Source organism: Pseudopipra pipra, chromosome 1 (assembly GCF_036250125.1).
Source record: "Pseudopipra pipra isolate bDixPip1 chromosome 1, bDixPip1.hap1, whole genome shotgun sequence".
NCBI classification, from domain to species: Eukaryota; Metazoa; Chordata; class Aves; order Passeriformes; family Pipridae; genus Pseudopipra; species Pseudopipra pipra.
In genome coordinates this window covers 89122212-89140852 of record NC_087549.1, presented here as the reverse complement: position 1 = coordinate 89140852, position 18641 = coordinate 89122212, and the positions used below count along the sequence as shown (strand labels likewise).

The following is an 18641-nucleotide window of genomic DNA, read 5'->3' as shown; positions in this document are numbered from 1 at the left end:
ACCTCTTTGTCCTACTTTTTAACTTAACCCTTAAAGAAATAGTTTATTTTCAGTCTTGAGAACCCTAGTTTTTGATAGGTATTTTTAATTTGTGTTAATTTTTTGATAGACAGAAATATCAATAATGCGATTATGGTTTTATAGAAACCAAGTAACTGTACTAAAAAGATTGTTAAAAGTTCTCTTGAAAGCATGAAGAGAATTTTTCTTAAATCAGTGTCACTAGTTTTCATGGCTTAGCTTAAAAATCTAACCTAATCAATGGACACTGTTAATTTACATTAATGGTGTTCACATTATAGCACAAATAATTCAGTGTTGGTTCACTGTTCTAAAAATGTGCATTTTTCATGGTTTGCATAATGTTTGAAAATTGATATTTATAACATTATTTATCATTTGTTTTCTAAGGTGTAAACCCAAAGAGTGTCTCTTTAGCAGCAGTCAATAGAGAAGGAATCCAAGGAACCTGGAACAACCAGTTGTTTTCTAAATCGCTGGCACATACTGGAGGAGGATTGACTTTCAGGAGAAATACTACAGGTAAAAGTGCAATTGAAGATGATCACATTATATCTCATCATACTTTATTTAATTAATGTAGTTAAGACCATCTGCTTTAAATTCTGTGGTCAAGCTTAGCTTCTAAGCTTTTTTTTCCTCTTGTTTTAACAAATGACTCATAACAACTTTTTCATATGTAAAACTATGTATTTTGCTTTCAGAACATTAAGAAGGTATAGACCAGCCATTCTTTATAAAGTTTTGTCAAGATAAATTTTGTCCATAATCCTCTTAGACCATAGGTACTGTATTTAAGCAAATAGTTTGACCTTATTACTGCCTGCTCAGTGTGCTATGGAACATTAGCAAACAGCAGTGTCACCTGCGAAAACAAAATGGTGAGTGGTGTGCTCATGTAATAAAAGTGCTGCCTAATATTCTAAATATGTCTTTTATCTGTTTACTAGCCTTGTCCTAAATACTGTGCTGCAGGAAAACTCCTCTTATTTTCGGGAACTTTCAGGGAAGTTATTTTTGGGAGTATGTTTTGTGAAGTACACTATTAGTGAAGACTAAGGCTAGTTAAACAAAGTTTTATTCTTGCTTGCTTTTTTCCCCTCTGTTCTTTTACATCACCTAAACAGGTTCTTCTTATCCTTTTTCTAAAGTTCTGTCTTTGCATCTTTTTCTTCCTTTCGTTTTCCTTACCTACAGATGAGAACTTAATTATACCTATTGAAAAGCTATCATGCAAAGAAAGGTTTAATGAAAAATTAGAAGATCCAAAAGGTAATTTATAGCAATTGTAACCTAGTTCTTTGTATGTTTCTTATTTATGTTTTACAGTTTCTTGTAAAACAATTATGTTTATAATGCATGTTCCTGATGATCATATACTTCCATTTGCAGTTGTACTCTGTTTTGTCAAACCTTGCTCTCTTCATTGTGACTTCTGGATTCTTGGCATTTACTGTGTCTTAAAAGGCAGAGAGTATTTTATTATCCTAATTATAATCCACAGCAGGTCACTGCCCTGTTGCTGGATAATGGTGAAGAAGTGATCCTTAAGCAGCACATGCATCTCTCCTGAAGGACTGCTTGTTCATGACAGGACTTGGGACTTGAACCATTTCCTGCATTTGGATTCTCTACCTGATTCTTACACTGATTTTACAGTGCTGTGGTTGAACAGATTTTGGTGGAGTTACCTTAGTGTAAGAAGGTGGAAACTCAGGATTCCAGGCAGCCTAGTTTATGTCTAAATACACTGTTGGCCATAAGCATTGCAAATGCTGTAATGTTTTACCTCTCCCCCTGTTCCTGTCCCCTCGGGTGTGTACTGCCCATGTGACACATCTCATTGCAACTACTCGTAGGGTTTTTTGAACTCACTACCTACCTCAAACAATTCAACGACCTTATCCTTTACGAAGAATCAGGTGTGTGTTGTTTGAGATGGGGGTATGGCCTTGGCCACCCTTGTGGACATCATGGCAATGAGTGCTTGCCTATAAACCAGTTGCCAGACCTCCTGGGTGCCTGATGGATGATTACTTCTCTAGCAAGAACCCTTTCCTCTCTATGGCAGTAGTCAGAGGTAAGGAACTGTGCTTTTAAATAGGATGTTTTTAAATTTGTAGCTATTCTGTTATTTTATATTGAACTTTTTTTTCTGCTTCCCTTGTTCTCATCCAACAAAAGATCACCCCTGCAGACCTCTCTGTTTCACCCAGACTGTTCATCCTGGCTGCGCTTTTTCACTTCCTGCAGAAGAATTCATAAAGGACATTGGACATTGAGAGGTAAGGAGAACCAAAAAAAATGGTTGAACAATTTTTGACAGCTATGCAGCTTTGCCGAGCTGTAGCAAAGAAGCAGATAGAAGTAGTCTTTTTGAGGTTGTATTAATTGAGGCCTGTCATGTTCTTATTTTCAGACCTCAGAATTTTAAGGAATGTTATTGAGTTCTCAGATCTGAACTACTCCCAATAGCTAGGAACTGGGGAATAAGAGAATGTGTGTGTATATATCCACAAGCAGGTGAATGAACCACTAAAACTGTGTTGTTTTGGTTTTCAGGCAAATTCCTGAAAAGGAAGAACAACTTAGACTCTACAAGAAAGTTAAATTTTATTGGAATACTTCATTAAAGTTTTATTTTTCACCAGCTGTATTGATGTGTCATTCTTTACTGTGGAAACTGGCATCAAGTGGACAGAGGAAAGCTACATGGAGACCCAACTATTTGCAGAGCTGTGAAGTGACAGTTTGAGGAGACTGGCAAAACTGAGTTAGCTGAACGCTTTTTGTTAGTGCTCCTGAACAGGGAGGTTTGCAACAACCCAATGCAGCTGTAATTAGCTGAGGATACCTTTTTTAGGTTGTAGATGACCACTTTTGCAGCTTATAGATCCACTGCTCTGAGCTCTGACATAATCAGAGAGGACTGAGAGTGTTTGTGTGAAGAGGAACTTTATGGGATTGCACAAAGGCTAGCAATTTAGGAGACAAAAACTGTCAAAGCAGATACTGCATGTTTAGTGCAACTACCACTGAAACTATGATGAATATGCACACATTTAATAAAGGTTAAAACAAACTACTGTGTATGGCCTTGTATTTCACAATACTACTGAACACAGAACCATACCACTAGAGAAAAGCATTTCTCTCTGGACATTGTGCCAGCACAGTCTTTACACTGTCCCAAGTGATGACAGATATGATGAAGGTATGAAATTTTCTTGGACCAGGGAATCTAAGTATTGTAACAGATCCTTCTGCCACTGAACATTAATTTCAGTACTAATTTTGTGTGTACATGCACAATGCTTCTCAGCTTCCAAATGAGGATGGTTATGTCAACCTTCCCATGGGAGTACTGCTTTAAAGAAAGATCTGAACCAAAACTAGGCATAATATTATAACCAGGGTTAAAGAAAGAGGGTAGTTGGGTCTGATCTTTATAGTAGGCCTTTTATCTATGGAACTGGCAGTCAACTTCAAGTGGTGCACCACTTCCCACAAGAGAAGTTGGGTTTCAGTTCTTTTAGATTTAGGCCTGTAGTGGTTTGAACCAGGTTTTCCCCGTGAAGCTAAGAAAGTGGTAAAACCCCAGGGGCTGGTGACCCCTGGAAGTTTTGAAGTTTTGTCCAATGGGCGCTTCTGCGAAATGTAAACAAACCACAAGCAAACGGAAGAGAAGGTGAGTTGTACTTTGGTGTTGTAGAAGTGGTAGCCATGTTCTGAGGCCACGAGGAGCAGAGGGCAGTAGCCCCCTGGGGGGCTGCAGGGACCTGGAACAGCATGAAGCTGGGCTAGGTGCCTGCAGTTGAGAGCTAAAAAAGTTTTCTCCACTGTGAGTGAGCAGAGACAGCAGCGGCAGAAGCAGCGTCCAGAAGCGATGGCAGAGAGCCAAAAAGATAAGAACGCAGCAGAGGTGGCTTGCAGCCAGGCAAGCAAACACAGAGATGTCTAATGAAGAGAGAGAGAGCCGAGAGAGCAGCAGGGAGAGAGAAAGCTGGGGTAAGAACTAGAATAAGACCCCATACCCCTCTGAGACCTCCGAGAAAGGAGGGAGTTGGACTCCTATTAAGGAGAGGAGCCTTGGAGTGCTGCAGCACCAGAGAGAGAGGAGCTGAGAAGCTCAAAGACGTCCTGAAGCTGGACTGGGACGGAGAAGGAATGCGGGGGGGGTTGACCTTGGCCCCCCTCGCTGCTGCTGACAAGCCTGGGAGCCTGAGACAGAGCACAGGAGCTCTGGTAGAACTCTTGAGGCAAAGGCTTTCAACTGAATGCTGCCCAAGATGTTCTGACTCGGGTGAACCCCCCTGAGGAAGGGACTTTCATGAAGATGTCCCTGCACTTCGTGATATGCCTGTGGTGAAGCGAGTTTTGTCCCTGCTGGCAGTCCACAGGTGAGACCTTCGCTTGGAGTCGAAGGAGAGCCAAGAGGGGTTAAAGGAGACCCCCTTGTGTCTTGAAAGATCCTCGTTTGGAGACGACGGGCCAAGGGGCTTGGAGACCCCCTTGTGTGTATTGAGAAGAGATCCAGCTACAACAATCCAGTTACGGCAGCTGCATAGAGACAGAGAGACCTGCTGCCTTAGGGACATTGCTGCTCTGAAGAAGGGATCTTTCCTTCTTCCCTCCTGGACTTTTATTTGGAGGGGAGAAGAGATCTGATCCATTGTAAATACTTATGTCATGGTAGAGATAGTTGTGATCGTGTGTATAATGTATTATAATATTTATTTGTAGAGTCATTGTAATATATTCCCTTTCCCTCATTCTGAGTCTCGTGTTTTGTCTGGAAAAACACATCTTATACTAGGTTGAGATGGGGGAGGGGGCTTGGACTAGGGAATTAGATTTTTTTGGGGGATCTCAAACCATGACAAGGCCAAACATGTTGAGCATAAGAGTAGGGCTGAGTGCTAGTTTTCAAATAGCTTAAACCAGCTTCTGGTAAAGCAAGTAGATGTAAGCAAAAGGTAAGATCCTATCTATCTTTCTCTAAAACTTGGTGTAAACCTTTCTATGTTCACCCTTCTCTGTTGTTTTTTTCCTGCTGATCTCTAGCTTGCAAGTCTGCTAAGTGCTGTAAAGATACAAAACAAAGAATTAATATATACTTTTTTTCAAGAGATGAGCACTAGGGAGTACTCTTGGGGTACTGCAAATATATTTTGAAGTGACTATAAAAAGTAGGCCAGGTTTTCTGAATGCCACTGAAAATTCTAAAATTCTGTAATGTCAACAGGAAATCCTGGCTTTGTAAGTAGTGCTGCTTACAACCCATCGGGAATATACACCTCGTCCTTCCATAAAAAAGAAGTTGGCTCAGCTGGACAACGGATACAGCTAGCACCTCTTGGTGCACCTGTATCAGGTAAGAAATATCCTTTTACCATACATAACCAAGACAAAGAGAAAAGTTAATTTTCCATGCTTCCAAAGAGATCAGCCCTTAGTAAGGTATTCCTCAAGTTCTATAATTAAAACTGTAGGGCATAAATTGTTCTTAACATAAGTGAACTGAATGTAGGCGTATAGAGGCAGTCCTGCTAGCTAGAGAAACTATTGCTACTAATATTTATTAGGTAAAAAAGAAAATAATTACAAAAGGTGCAAACCTTTTATAATTCTAGAAAGTTTGGACCATTTGCTAAACTATGGCTCATTAGTGGTGATGGACCAAGCAGAATTGTAAAAACATGTAACTCCACAACTCTGTAGTAAATGGTCATGTAGACTGGACTCCATTCATCTGGTAAAAACAACGTGAAGTCTGTTCTAAATGTAACTGTTACCTTGGATCCTCTACAGTATGGATGACATTCTGAGCACTTTCTTTGTATGTTCCTAATTCAGAGAAGATGAACAGAAGTGCTCAGGATGCAGGGGAAACTGGTTTGTGAGTGAAGATTTAGAGCTCTTGTCCAAACCCAGCAGCATGCTTCTCTAGTTACTTCAGAGGAAACAGCAAGGCCCTGAAATTGGTGAATTGTTTAACCAAAGGGCTTATGGCACACCAATCTCATATGCTCCTGCTTAAATAATGTCTTTTTGCTGATGTGCTCTTTTGAGTTACCTGTTCTCCTTAGGAATTTGCAAGTAACTTCTGAGAGGCAGAGAGGGAAGGAAGGAAGGAGATGGCATGCATATATAAAATATGCTTAGATGTATATGTATTCTGTGCCTGAGTGCATCCAAAGCCCACCAGGGAAGGCTGGAGCTGCAGTTCATTATCTTATCAACTCACTGCTGGAACACAGCTGTGAGAGTTTTGATTTGTCACAGTGTGTGGATCAAGAAGTTCATAGGATGACAAAATCTGCAACTATCTCTAGACTGCTGTGAATAGTGTGAAAGAGAAGGGATTAGATATGGTGTTCCAAAGGGAAATAAATTCACTGTTAATCTGTAATTAGAAATGGAAAATGTGTAGTAAAAGTCAGAAAAGCTGGCAGATGGAGGTCAATTAAGACACTCTTCCATGTCCTGGAAAAGAACAAGAATACTATTGCTTTAAACCCCTCATATTTAGCCTAAACTTTACAGACTTGCATGGGAAGAGAGATAAGGATGAAGGAAATGGCAGGTTTTATCTCCTAGCTGTCAATATTTGAACGTTAACATTTTTGGTGACCCTTTGCTTTGCATTATGCAAACTGAAATAAGTTATGCTCTCAACTGTATTTCTCTCTTAATTTGTTAAGTTTTTTAATGCCATGATTTAAATAATTTAATGTAGTATAAAGGATCGGTTTCCCTATGGAAAATGCCAAGACGCAGGAAAAGTGGCCTTCATTGCCAAGCTACTGTAGGCTGGAATCATACTTTCTGACCAAAGGTAGGGAATGCCAGCCTACAATAAAAAGGAACAGTATTAGTTTTCATAGAGGTGGAGACCTGACCCCCAGTTTCAGTTCCTCGATGTTCCTCCTTTTTAAATACCTTGATCCTCACCTGTTCTTTAATGGCTTCAATCCACTGTTTCTGTAAGAAACAGAATGATACACAGGCACCAAAGAACCATTAAATTTAAATGTGAAATTTTTTTTAAGAGTATCACTAATACATAATAAAAGAAGACTAAACTACAAATGTAGGAATGGGAGGGGTAGGACCTACTTTGGGAATGCTAAGGTATAGCAGGAGTCTGGATAAGAGAGGTCCCAAATGACTGACTTTAAAGGATTGGGAAAATGGCAGAATTGGTCATGAACATGAAGAAACATCAGCCCCTGCAGCAGCACAGTTACTTTAGTCACATGAAGCTTGAGGAATTGCCAACTACCTGAAATGCAAAAAGGGGAAATCTGAGTAGGAAGGCCAGGAATACAGTAATGCACTACTGCTAGTGCTTGATATCAGGTGGATACCAATATTAAGGAATAAGAAAACCTTCAGACTTGGAATAGATCCTTTAAAATCAATGGAGAAATGGGAAACGGAGCAAAGAGGACTTGTCACGAGTTAAACCAGGAGTTCTGAGTTGAGCAGGAGGGAAATAAAAGGCATAAAATCTCAAAGGGAACAAGAAGGTCTCCAGAAGTTGTCCTTCAGTCTAAACTGTTTGGGTCTTAATAAGTTTATCAGTGTTATAATTACATGCTTTTATAAATATTTGAGATAGAAGAAAGAACACACTCATTATGTAGCAGTTTTATAATAGGAGATACAGAATTGTAGGTTTATGCATCAGTTTTTCTACTGAATTTCAGTCTCAATGTTTTCTTGAGGGATTGCTGCAAAACAAGTATCCAGTAGGTGAGGATTAAACACACAAACTATAGGAAACATGCACCTTATCTTAAAACAAGCATAGACAGCATGCTCTCAGGCATATAGTGGGATTCTTGCAGGTGTCCTGTGTAGAGTCAGGAGTTGGACTTGATCCTTTTGAGTCTCTTCCAACTCAGGATGTTTTATGACATGTAGGAGACCAAAGCACCTTGCTACATTGGCACCCTTAAGTACCATAAGTCATCTTTAACCTCTCATTCTTTTCTCTGTGAAGAAGTAAAATATCTTTTTAGTCATCATTAATTCTGAGTTCTTGTTCCTTTCAGATTTTTCCTGGAAAACCAAAGCTGCTCGTGCTCCATTACCAGGTCCTACCTTCAATTCACCAGCAAAAAACATGAGTATCTTAACTTACCCACCGACAATTCAGCGAGTACATGGAAGAACAGACTGGGTAGCCAAATATGGAGGAAACAGATAGAAAATACCATCCTGTACAGATACTACGTGCGCTGTGTTCGGTTCTCCTGCACTTGGAAACCTGAAATGCCTATTTGCTCTAACTTTTCTTAAGACTATGCAATAGTAAAGAAGAAAAAAAGACCTTGTGTTCTATTACCTGTTATAGTACACATATAATACCATGTAAAATACTGGCTATAAAGTAGGATGTAATGAAGTATTGTATAACGCATATTGCCAAAACTATTAGAAGTAGATTTCATTTGACATTTTTCTATAGATGATCTCCTATCCCTGTGCTCTTAAACACAACTTTTACGGTTATTCATCCAGTGCAACATCCACTGTTGGGATATGCTTGAAGCACACAAGCAGTTAGAAGTAGGGCTGAAGCAGAGCAGCACCAGGCTTCCAGGTGTTAGGCTGGTTCCTCAGCAGGAAGATGAGAGTGAAGCACAGCTCCGGCTTTGTGAGGAATACCAAACTCTCCTACAAGGATTTCAGAACTCACTTGTAACTAAGAATTCCTCAGGGTCTGTAAGCTGCAAATATTCACGTAGCAATGAGAGCTTAAATCCTTGTAGTGAGACATAAGCAATCCACTTATAGATACTACACAAGAAAACTCTAAAAACTTGGCTGATACATGGCTGTAGAAAGATATAGCAATACTGGAAAATAGCTAAACAAGTACTGAATGCTAGACTCAAGCTGTGAAGTGAAGCCTAACAATTAGATTCTGCTGTTATAATTAACTTAATGCCATTTTTGGTCAAAGACCTGTAGAGATTTTCCTCTGTCCTGTCAAGGGAGTGTCACAGTGACCTTTTAAGAAGCCTGAATCACTGTGGTCTGTCAGTCATTTTAAGGGTGAATAATAAAACAATAAAATGCATAAAATAATAAAATGCATAAATTATCAATAAACTCCTGCTTCTTTATATCTTTATTGGGTGATCAAACTTAAACTACAGAAGTTGAATAAGCTACATGAGGGGCTACATATTGGGCTGTTCTTTAAAAATATTGTTTTCTGGTTTAGATCTTAAAGGCCAACTTAGGTACCTAAAAACACACAGCAACTTTAATAATTCGTTGTGTCGCTGTTTATATGCTCGTTCAGTACTTTCCCCAGCTTTTATGGTAAGTTTTATAATAATATCGTGCAAAGGACTTTGCAATGTACAATAAACTGTTTTTTTAGGATGTTGAACTAGGCTACTTCTGTTAACAATTGCATTTAGAATAGATGCTTTAGACTTAATAGTTACATTAAACTTGCCATTTTAAAGTATAAACAGAGTATGTTCTTTAAGGATTTAAAGCTGTTAATGATTCCTTTAAGCATTGTAAAAAAAGAAATGTATTTGTAGGCTTTTATAATGGATATTAAAATTTAAATTTCTGTTGTTGACCCAATCTTTCATAATATATAGGTTACATTAATTTCCTGGAAAGCAATTTAATCTAAAACAGTTTTACCAAAAAGTCAAATATTTTGTTATTAAAATTGCACCTAAAGAAAATGCCACTTTAATACTGTAAGAGCTATACAGGGATAGGGATATATGGTTAGTAATGCACTAGAGAGTTTAATTCAATTGCCATTGGTCTAGGATTAAATATTTGTCATTCCATTAGTACTAACAGATGTTCCTATGCTATTTGAATGTGTCTTAATTTATTGGTAGAATATATGTAACTTGTCATGGCAATGAAGGACAACCTCAGACTGTTTGTAACAGACATTAAAGCAATGGGTTTATAATTAAAAAACAAGATAATCACTTGTCTCTAGTACAAGATGCCAATGACTTAGTTAAAAACACAGCCTGGTCAAGGAATTAACTAGTAATGCATCCAAAGCTCACACGTCCATAGCTCACATGTCCATAAGTCACCTAGAGCAGAAAAATAAACAGGTACTATTTCTGGCACTAAATATGGCTAGAAGAAACATGCTGTCCCTTACCCTATGCTAATGAACCTTGAAAGGGCTTTGACATAACTAAACCAGCCTTTACTTGTTCATAATCAAAGCATGACCAGTGTTAAAAAATTCTTCTTGCAAACAGCAAGAAAAGGCTAATGAGCTCTGTACAGTCATTTTAATTCTGATTCATTGACACATATCAGATTGTTAGTGCACAAATGCCATCTAATGCTTAAAAAATTTAGTATGCTGAAAAAGTTTCAAGGGGGTAAAGAGTATGTAAGACTAAAGCTTTTCTCTTGTCCCTTTGTCTGTATTACTGCTGTTTCTCCTGAACATGAAAAGTGGTAACACATTCTACCAGCAGTTCTCAGTTCAAGCTACTGCTTTCCAAAGCTCATAGAACAGCAGCCTAACACTTTGGTCTAAGAGTTTAAAAGCTTTTAAGTCCAATTCCCTGTTTTCTATTTTCTTTATTCCATCAGAGACAACTGCAGCTCAAATTTGCAAGTTACCTGATTTGAGGCCAGCATTATACAATTAGAAAACTGCTGGATCATGGATGCTCTCACTTTATTGCAGGAGATGCATTTATATGTGCGTCTTACTTCTACAGAAGAAAATTGATTCAACAGCAATATGAAGAGGCAAAAAACTATGAAGTAGTTTAAAGAGAAGTGTCTTAAATGCTAATGCCAATGGCTTACTAACTTTTTCAAGTTAGAGCAAAGACACTGAGACACGTGCCCACCAATGGTGAGTCCATGGGCTGGGATTAGGCACTTAAAAGGATGACATATAAACAAACCATCTTCTGTTTCTATGCAGGGAGGCAAGAGGGAAATGTAAATACAGGAGAACACCTGAAGCTGAACTCTGCAGGATGATGAATAAGGGTTTTAAGAAGATGCTCTGAGTACAGTTCCCCCTCAAGATCTCACTGCCTGTGCTCAAGCCAGCTCTGACCCAAGTTGTTTGGCCTGGGAACAGGCTGCTGAGACCCTGGCTGGAGCTGCACCCATTCCTGGCCATGTCTGTGAGGATCTGGAACCCAATCTCATTGACCTGGCATCCTGGCTTGATCTCAGCCTTGCCTCACCATTGTGAGTTGCCTGGCAAACTGCACTGCTGGCAGAGCCTGGCTATGGCTATGGCCACTGGCCCAGCTCTGCACCTCCTGCTCAGGCAGCACAGGGTCACTGACCTGTTTTGCTGCAGCAAGGAACAAGGAAAGGAAAACTACAGGATGTGACCCTCCTGCAAAGTTACTAGCCTGATACTTAGAGAATTCTAAGCAACTCCAGGGCCTCACCATCTAATGAATCAACCCTGCTGCTTCCATCTCTCTCAGTACCAGGCACCAAAGAAAGGCTGAGGAAATAAAGCTCAGGATCTGTGCAGAAAGGGATATAAGTTAAATGAAACCAGAAAAGGGATACATTACCAACCATGTGTAGCTTCCAGGATTATTTCTCTATGGCAGGTTTATATTTGGAACAATTTCAGGCATCAAGGGAATCAACTGAGGACAAAGATTGATCAAATGAACCCTTCAGTCTTTAAAGAAACTTTCATACAGAATTTTCTAAATCTAAAATAGATGATTCCCTTGGAAAACAAAAACCAAACAACCTTTAATACAATACTTGTCTGAATATTTGGTCTGTATGCTTTTGTTCTCTACACCTCCCCCCAGTTCAGATTTTTATATTTACAAGTAACTAGATTCAGAGAATAGAAATTATGTATACAATTCATGTTTGCAAATATATCCAGACACCCTGCAAGAAAGGCACCAAACTATCAATCCAGATGAATGACTAAAGACAAAAAAAGTTGTGTAGAACACAAAGGTTTGTAATAATAATTTGTTAGTTTATTTAAAATAACATTTTAATAAAAGCTATGCCTGCAATTCAGCATTGCCTAATAAAGCATCTTTTTGATTTATGAATAATAATCTGTAAAAGTGAAATGAATTACATATAGCTGGGCACTTTTGCTTACAAGTAATTGCAAGGAACGGGTCTGCATTCATTGCATTACAGCAGAACCTCAACAGCCTGTTCCATGATTATGTTTTGTGGGACCAGCTTCTGACACACAGTGCTGGGAGAACACAGTCCCTGACTGACAAACATTGTGACCAGATAAACTGGCAAGGAAAGGGAGATGTAATGTTATAAGCACGTTTATTATCTTAATTACTAGTGACAGACTGGCAACTCCTCTTCCCTTGTTTTAGAGGTACACATGATTTTAGAAGGACAAACCAAGATGTACATTTAAGCTTCAATCCTGCAACTGTCTGCATACAAGGGCCAAGAGGTCTTTGCCTACAGTAAGCTGCAGGACCAGAAGCTAAACTAATGCTATAGTCATATTTTCTTGCTTCACGGTGCAGAAAATGTTAAGACAGATACCATTTGGGAAGACATAACAAGGCCTCTCTGTGTCAGTCCTTTAAAAACACAACGCATGTGTGTTAGGATATGAAAAATACAATGCACAGGTAGCAGTGTCTTTTCCACTTTTGTGCAGCACATTTAAGCAGTTGCAGCTTCAGGCTTCTCAATCACATATCTTCAAGTAACTTGATGCAGATTTATGGCTTAAGAGGCTTTTCCATTATCTGCAGTCCAAGCCGTCCAACCATCAATAAACTGTTAAACAGAATAGTTGTTATAAAAAGAGGAAGGTGAAGGCAAAAATCCCATAAAGAACAAAAAGGAAGAAAATACTGACATGATTTCATCTAGCTGAACTCCACCAGAAGATTTCATTTTTTCACAGAACTTACCATGTAACATTTTTAAAACAATCTAATCCACAAATAAATTAAATAAAATGCACATTTGATAATACAGACAAGAGCAAAAGAGAGGTGATTACCTGGCACCGGCAATTATCCCAGGCATTGCTTTTTTGGTGTTGTAAAATCTCATTCCCATAACAGTAGACAAGGTTCCAGACGCCACTGTTGAAACGAAGCCCAGTCAGAACCACTTGGCACAGAAGTACCACTGCAACACTGCCACGCTTGGACACTGTGCAGCGCCAACCGCAGACCTATGTGTACAGGCAGGAATGCCTCCCTCCGTATGCACTGGATTTTCTTAAACAGTAAAGCTGTTGTTACAAACGTCTCAGCAACTCTGGTAAGTGTGTTCCACTGCTCAGGAGAAGCAACGAGGTCTTGTCAGGGTCAAGACCACTATCTGATTGCTCACAACCTCCAGTCCTCTGGAGGGATCGCTAACTCTCCCTCAATTACTCCTTATTTGCAGATGAATGATTATTTCCTTGAACACAGGCAGGCTCAAAACTGCCAGAAAGCTGGGATGGTGACAGAGTTCACTATGTGGGAGGCAAATATTACAGTCCCCATTTCTCTGTGGCATTTTGAACTAGAAGGGGCACTAAATATTACAACTGGAAAGAAAACAACCCCACTTGAAAATACAAATTAGAAAACAGAAATCTAAAGGAACAAATTGAACGAGTGATTACTCAAACATTACTCTAAAATATTTAATCTCTAAATCGGGAAAAGCAATCCCATCAATATGCATATAAAATTTACAGGGACATTGTTTCTTTGAAGAAAAAAGGCAGGTGGAGATGCTGTATACCTTTCTCCAAAGCCTCAAGTTTGTTTGCATCAGACAGGGCAAATGGTATTTTACAGACACTCTGTCAGGGTTCCATTTCTGGATTTCTACCCATGATGTACTGTGACCAACCTAAAGCTCTGCAGGAGCCACAGCTGCACATCAGAAGCAGGGCTGAGGAGGAATGAAGAGTTGTACTAGACTGTGACACACCACCACTTTCAACAGGTGCTTTTGAAGGCACTACATGCATCACATCAGGATACATGGAAGCTGCTCATCCTTCTTCATGACACTGACTAAAAACTTGTGCCAGAGATGCACAGCCATGCACAGCCACTCCCATGTCATGCCAGAGACAGTTCACAAATGGAAATTTTGCTTCATATTGACCTGCATTTTACATGTCATTCCTTACTGATGAGGCAGTTTGGTCCTCTACAGTATCTACCAGTGGCTTCATAGAGCCTTTAGGCACATTAGTCCTACTGGGTTAAAACAGTCTTAAATCACTGTAAAGCTATAGTATCACAACACTAGTAACACTGAGGAGTAGTTACAGAACTAGAGGGAACCTCAAGAGGTTATCAGAATACCCTAGTGCCCAAAGGCAAGATCAATTCCCAGGTTTAACCAGGCATTACAGTCATGCAGCACTGGAAGTCCCTGAGGTTCAACTGTTCTGTGCTTCATAACACTCTCCACAGTCATTTGCTCCTTCATCTGAAGAGCTAACTGCAAGATATGCCCACAGCTTCTTGTACATTCTACTGTAAGCAAGCATCATCGCCTCCTTTCTTTTACATACTTCAGACTGTTTCCTCCACAGTGTATGATGCATTGAAATATATACTGCTCTTCTGACATGCTTGTGCAAACCAAGATTCCATAAGGCTGCATACCACTTGTCACAGTGCTGTCACTATTGCAAAAATAGTGCTTATTCCATGACCACAGGCTAAAAATGCTGCTTCACAACCGAACATTTTCCATGCATGTTTTCATTAGTTAACACAGTGTCTAATCTGGCAGAGGAGACAGGTATTTCTCACCAACTCTGGCTTCAAACAGGACAGCCCAGGTTTTAGAACCAAGTACTGTGCTTGGTACACAAACAGAGCCAGGAAGTCCTGTCCTGCCACTGCTTACAGTTGTACAGATAAATGGGCACAGGTCAGATGAAACACGCTAGAAGAAAAAAAAGGTTACTGTTCCCACCGCTACCAGTAACGCTCAGTACTCAGGTGCTGAGCAAACTTACCGAGGGAAAGCCACACATTCTTTGGATCTTTGGACTGCTGGTAAGCACCTAGTCCCGCTAAGCCGCCAAACAGAAGACCAGCAGCTAGTGAAGGGACGCTGCCTTGAATAAAAATAAATATAAAGCAGTCAGTGAAAGTCACTCTGCACACCAAAGAAAGGCACCCGCGGGTTCCCGTTATTCGTAAATCCACAAAAACAACCCAAACAGAGGACACTGCACTGGGTTGGGGTTGTCTTTAAAGACACTTCGCAGGCCTCAGCAAGCACCGTTTCGGTGGCAACAAGGACTCAGCGGGGTTTGCGGGGTCACTGCCAGCAGCGGGCCGGGACCTGCGGCTGAGCGGCCCCGCAACTCCGGCTGCCGCGGGCCCGGCCGGGACAGCCCCGGCACCCACCTGCCTTGGCGTAGCCGACGACGCCGCCCGCCGCCACCAGCGCCGCGTAGCCGAAGCCCAGCCAGTCGTATTCCATTTGCGGGCACAGCGGAGCCGCGGGCAGAGCCACGCCGACCTTGAGCCGCTCTCTCTCTCTCCCTCCCTCTCTCCCGCCTCCCCGCTCTCCCTCCCCGCCGCGGCACCGCCTCCCCCGGAGGTCCCGCCCGCCGGCCGTGACGAGGCCCGGGGAGGAGCCGCTCGCACCGGTCAGGCTTCGGGAGGTTCTACGTAATTGACTGCCAGTTAATAACGCGGTAGGAAAGTGAGAAATAAAGCAAAAACCCATCCATGCCGCTCTTTTTCCCAGGCTCAGCTGACATCACTTCGGACTGCCAGAGAATGGGGAAAGGCGGCTGCGGCCAGTCCATAGCGCCACTTCTGCGCTGCTCATTCCTCCTCGCTCTCTTACCGTGCCCCTGCCTCTTACCGTGTCCCTCCCACGGAAGATGGTCCTACACAAACTGCCCCAGCGTGGGTCCTTTCCACGGGGTGCAGTCCTTTAGGAACAGGCTGCTCCAGTGTGGGTCCTCTACATGGTCACAAGTCCTGCCAGCAAACCTGCTCCAGTGTGGGCTTCTCTCTCCAGGGGCTGCAGCTTCCACCAGGGAACATCCACCTACTCCGGTATGGACTCCTCCATGGGCTGCAGGTGGAATGTCTGCTCCACCGTGGACCTCCATGGGCTGCAGGGATTAGCCTTCCTTACCATGGTCCAGTTCTAGGCTCACTGGTGCAAGGCAGACTTGGACATACTGAAGCAGATCCAGCAAAGGGCTATGAAGATGATTAAGGGCTTGGAACATCTTTGATACATGAAGTGTCTGAAAGGGCTGAAACTGTTCAGTCTGCATGAGAAGAAGCTCAGAGGCATCTAAGTATCTAATGGGGGAGGGTAAAGCAGGTGAAGCCAGGGTCTCCTCAGTGGTACCCACTGACAGGATAAGGGGTAATGGGCACAAGTTGAAATACGGGAAATTTCATTCAAACATAGGTAGAATCATTTTCATTATGAAGGTGGCCAAACATCGGAAGAGGCACTCAGGCAGGCTGTGCAGTCTCCATCCATGGAGATATTCCACTCCAAACTGGACACAGCCCTGATAATGCTTTGAGAAAGGGAGGTTGGACTTGGTGTGCTCCAGAGGTCCTTTCCAACCTCTGTTGGTCCATGATTCTCTGTGACACAAGCACCATGAAATTGGTGCAAATTTCTCAGCTGATCTCTGCCTCCTTTCTTCCCAGATGTGCTTTGAGAACTGACCACTGTGGTTTCTGCTTGTGACAAGATCTTGTATGTATTTTACAGAAAGGAATATATCATGAGGCCCACCTGACAAAAGAGGCAAATCACCTTCTGGCAGGGCTTATTCATTAACGTGTACCCAAAGATTTACCGAACTTGGCAAGTTTCAAGTCCTGCCTTGTGTAGACAACATAAATGATCTGTTGATCATGCTTTCTGCTTTATGTTTCTTTTTTCCACGACTGCACTACTGATAGTAGCTATGCTTGGGCCTGGATAGATTTGCAAGGAAGGAAAAAAACAAGATTTGAAGCTTGCACACAGTAAACTATGGTAAGACCAATTCCTTCACGAGACAATGAACTTTTCCTTCCATAACAGACTCTGAAGCAGAGGTGTGCAGGTTAGAACTTTGTTCTGTTGTATATGAATGGTTATGAGACTAGTACAAATGGATTTCAACAAAAGAAAGTTAATATGGTTGTCAGGCTTTCACTAAACAAACAAAAAAGCCCAATACAAACCCAAACACACACACACACACAAAAAAAGAAACAAAGCAAACCAGAAACCCAAAACAAAACCAAAAAGGGCCACCTATTACAGATCAGTGGCTCCATGGCAAACCAGCAGTTTCCCTGTTTTTGTCCTAAGGCTTTCTCTATTTTTTCTGTTGTCCTCTTCCTCGTATTCTCTGGTCCCCCTCGCTCAGAGCTCCGTGCCTGGAAAACGCTTAAGACTATGTATCACATTTGCTGAAGTTTTGCTCCCGGGCAACTATCAGTAAGGTAAGAGGGCATAGTCTTAAGCTCTGCCAGAGAAGGTCTAGGTTGGATATTAGGAAGAAACTCTTTACAGAGAGGGTAATCAGGCATTGGAATCGTCTGCCCAGGGAAGTGGTGGATTCTCCATCCCTGGAGGTTTTTAAGATGAGACTGGATGTGGCACTTAGTGCCATGGTCTAGTAACCACAGCGGTAGTGGATCAAGGGTTGGACTTGATGATCTTGGAGGTCCTTTCCAACCTGGTTGATTCTATGATTCTATGATTGGCAGTCTTTTGTGGCGACAACTCAATTTACATTTCTGTGCCGTTACCTGCATCTAACCAACAGAGCTAATGACTTGCTGATCAAAACCAGGCTGGCTCCTTTGTTTGATGCAGGACCTCTGCTTTTGCTTTGAAGTACCTAATCAAATCAGATAGAAAGGTTTAAGTGTTACCTACCTTATCTTGCCTTGAGTGGCTAATTCTAGGCCTATTTCTAGTGCCTATTTCCAGCCTCTTCAGGTGCCTCTCCCAAAAATGACATTCATACAGCAGCCAGTTGTTTATCATTGCTATGAGTGAACCTTCATGCTCGCTTAGCAAACCACTACTATGCCACCTTAGAATTCCTGCTGGCAGTCACCAGCCACGAGCCAGCAGGATTTGCTAGACAAAGACCTTTTCTTGGATGACCCTCTGTTAGCAAAGGTCTGAATCTTCCCTGGTTTCTCTAGAGTGGGGAGAGGAAGGAGACGGAAAGTAGTGCCATAGCTATAGTGTGGCACTGTGAATCTGCAGGAATGAAAATCAATCTTTGTTCAAATTCACTAAGAATGATTTCCAGAGGGTCAGCAAAAGTGCCCCCCTGCTGTGGAGTAATGCCAGTAGAATTATTTTAAGCCTTAAGTTTCTTAGATATTTGTATGATCACAGGCTGGTTCCTGGTGGACAGTGAAGGCATTAATGTGTCCTGCATGTCACAGTGTAACACAGTGTCTTGACCTCTGAGTCCGTGTGTGCCAACAAGAGGCAGATTTTGGAACCATCCTCCATTCTGTTTGCAGCACCTTAATTCATTGTTTGGTGTTGCTGATGTCACTATTGACTTCACAGTTCACATAAGTCAGAATCTTTGATGCTTTAACTGAATTAGAAGCCAGCAACTAACTCAG

General features: G+C 41.4%; 2 protein-coding genes across 14 annotated transcripts in view; one reads left to right on the top strand and one right to left on the bottom strand.

The window, feature by feature from the left end:
• MAK (male germ cell associated kinase) overlaps positions 1-8358 on the top strand; it is a 29870-nt gene extending 21512 nt beyond the window's left edge. For 6 of the 13 annotated variants that reach the window (XM_064664180.1, XM_064664237.1, XM_064664199.1 and 3 more), the window contains 4 exons: positions 412-543; positions 1219-1293; positions 5267-5395; positions 8082-8358. In XM_064664180.1, coding sequence (XP_064520250.1) covers positions 412-543; positions 1219-1293; positions 5267-5395; positions 8082-8236 — 491 coding nt within the window. In that variant the 3' untranslated portion in view covers positions 8237-8358. Of the gene's footprint in view, positions 1-411; positions 544-1218; positions 1294-1880; positions 2672-5266; positions 5396-8081 lie in introns of those variants that run through there. The other 7 variants (XM_064664264.1, XM_064664228.1, XR_010432627.1 and 4 more) reach the window with 6 other exon arrangements.
• A 3646-nt stretch (positions 8359-12004) lies between these two features.
• Positions 12005-15605, bottom strand: LOC135418722 (transmembrane protein 14C-like). The gene is made up of 4 exons (XM_064664291.1): positions 15420-15605; positions 15023-15124; positions 13043-13127; positions 12005-12813 (listed from the first exon to the last, which is right to left on the bottom strand). The coding sequence occupies exons 1-4, from the start codon at positions 15493-15495 to the stop codon at positions 12756-12758; spliced, it is 321 nt and encodes a 106-aa protein (XP_064520361.1). The 5' UTR covers positions 15496-15605; the 3' UTR covers positions 12005-12755.
• Positions 15606-18641: the final 3036 nt, after the last annotated feature.

Excerpts from the sequence above, each read along its gene's own strand:
- LOC135418722 (XM_064664291.1), bottom strand. The coding sequence starts at position 15,495 with ATGGAATACGACTGGCTGGGCTTCGGCTACGCGGCGCTGGTGGCGGCG. Across the intron at positions 15,125-15,419 it reads CGTCGGCTACGCCAAGGCAG|GCAGCGTCCCTTCACTAGCT; the intron begins GTGGGTGCCGGG and ends TTTTTATTCAAG. Across the intron at positions 13,128-15,022 it reads GAATGTGTGGCTTTCCCTCG|TGGCGTCTGGAACCTTGTCT; the intron begins GTAAGTTTGCTC and ends TCGTTTCAACAG.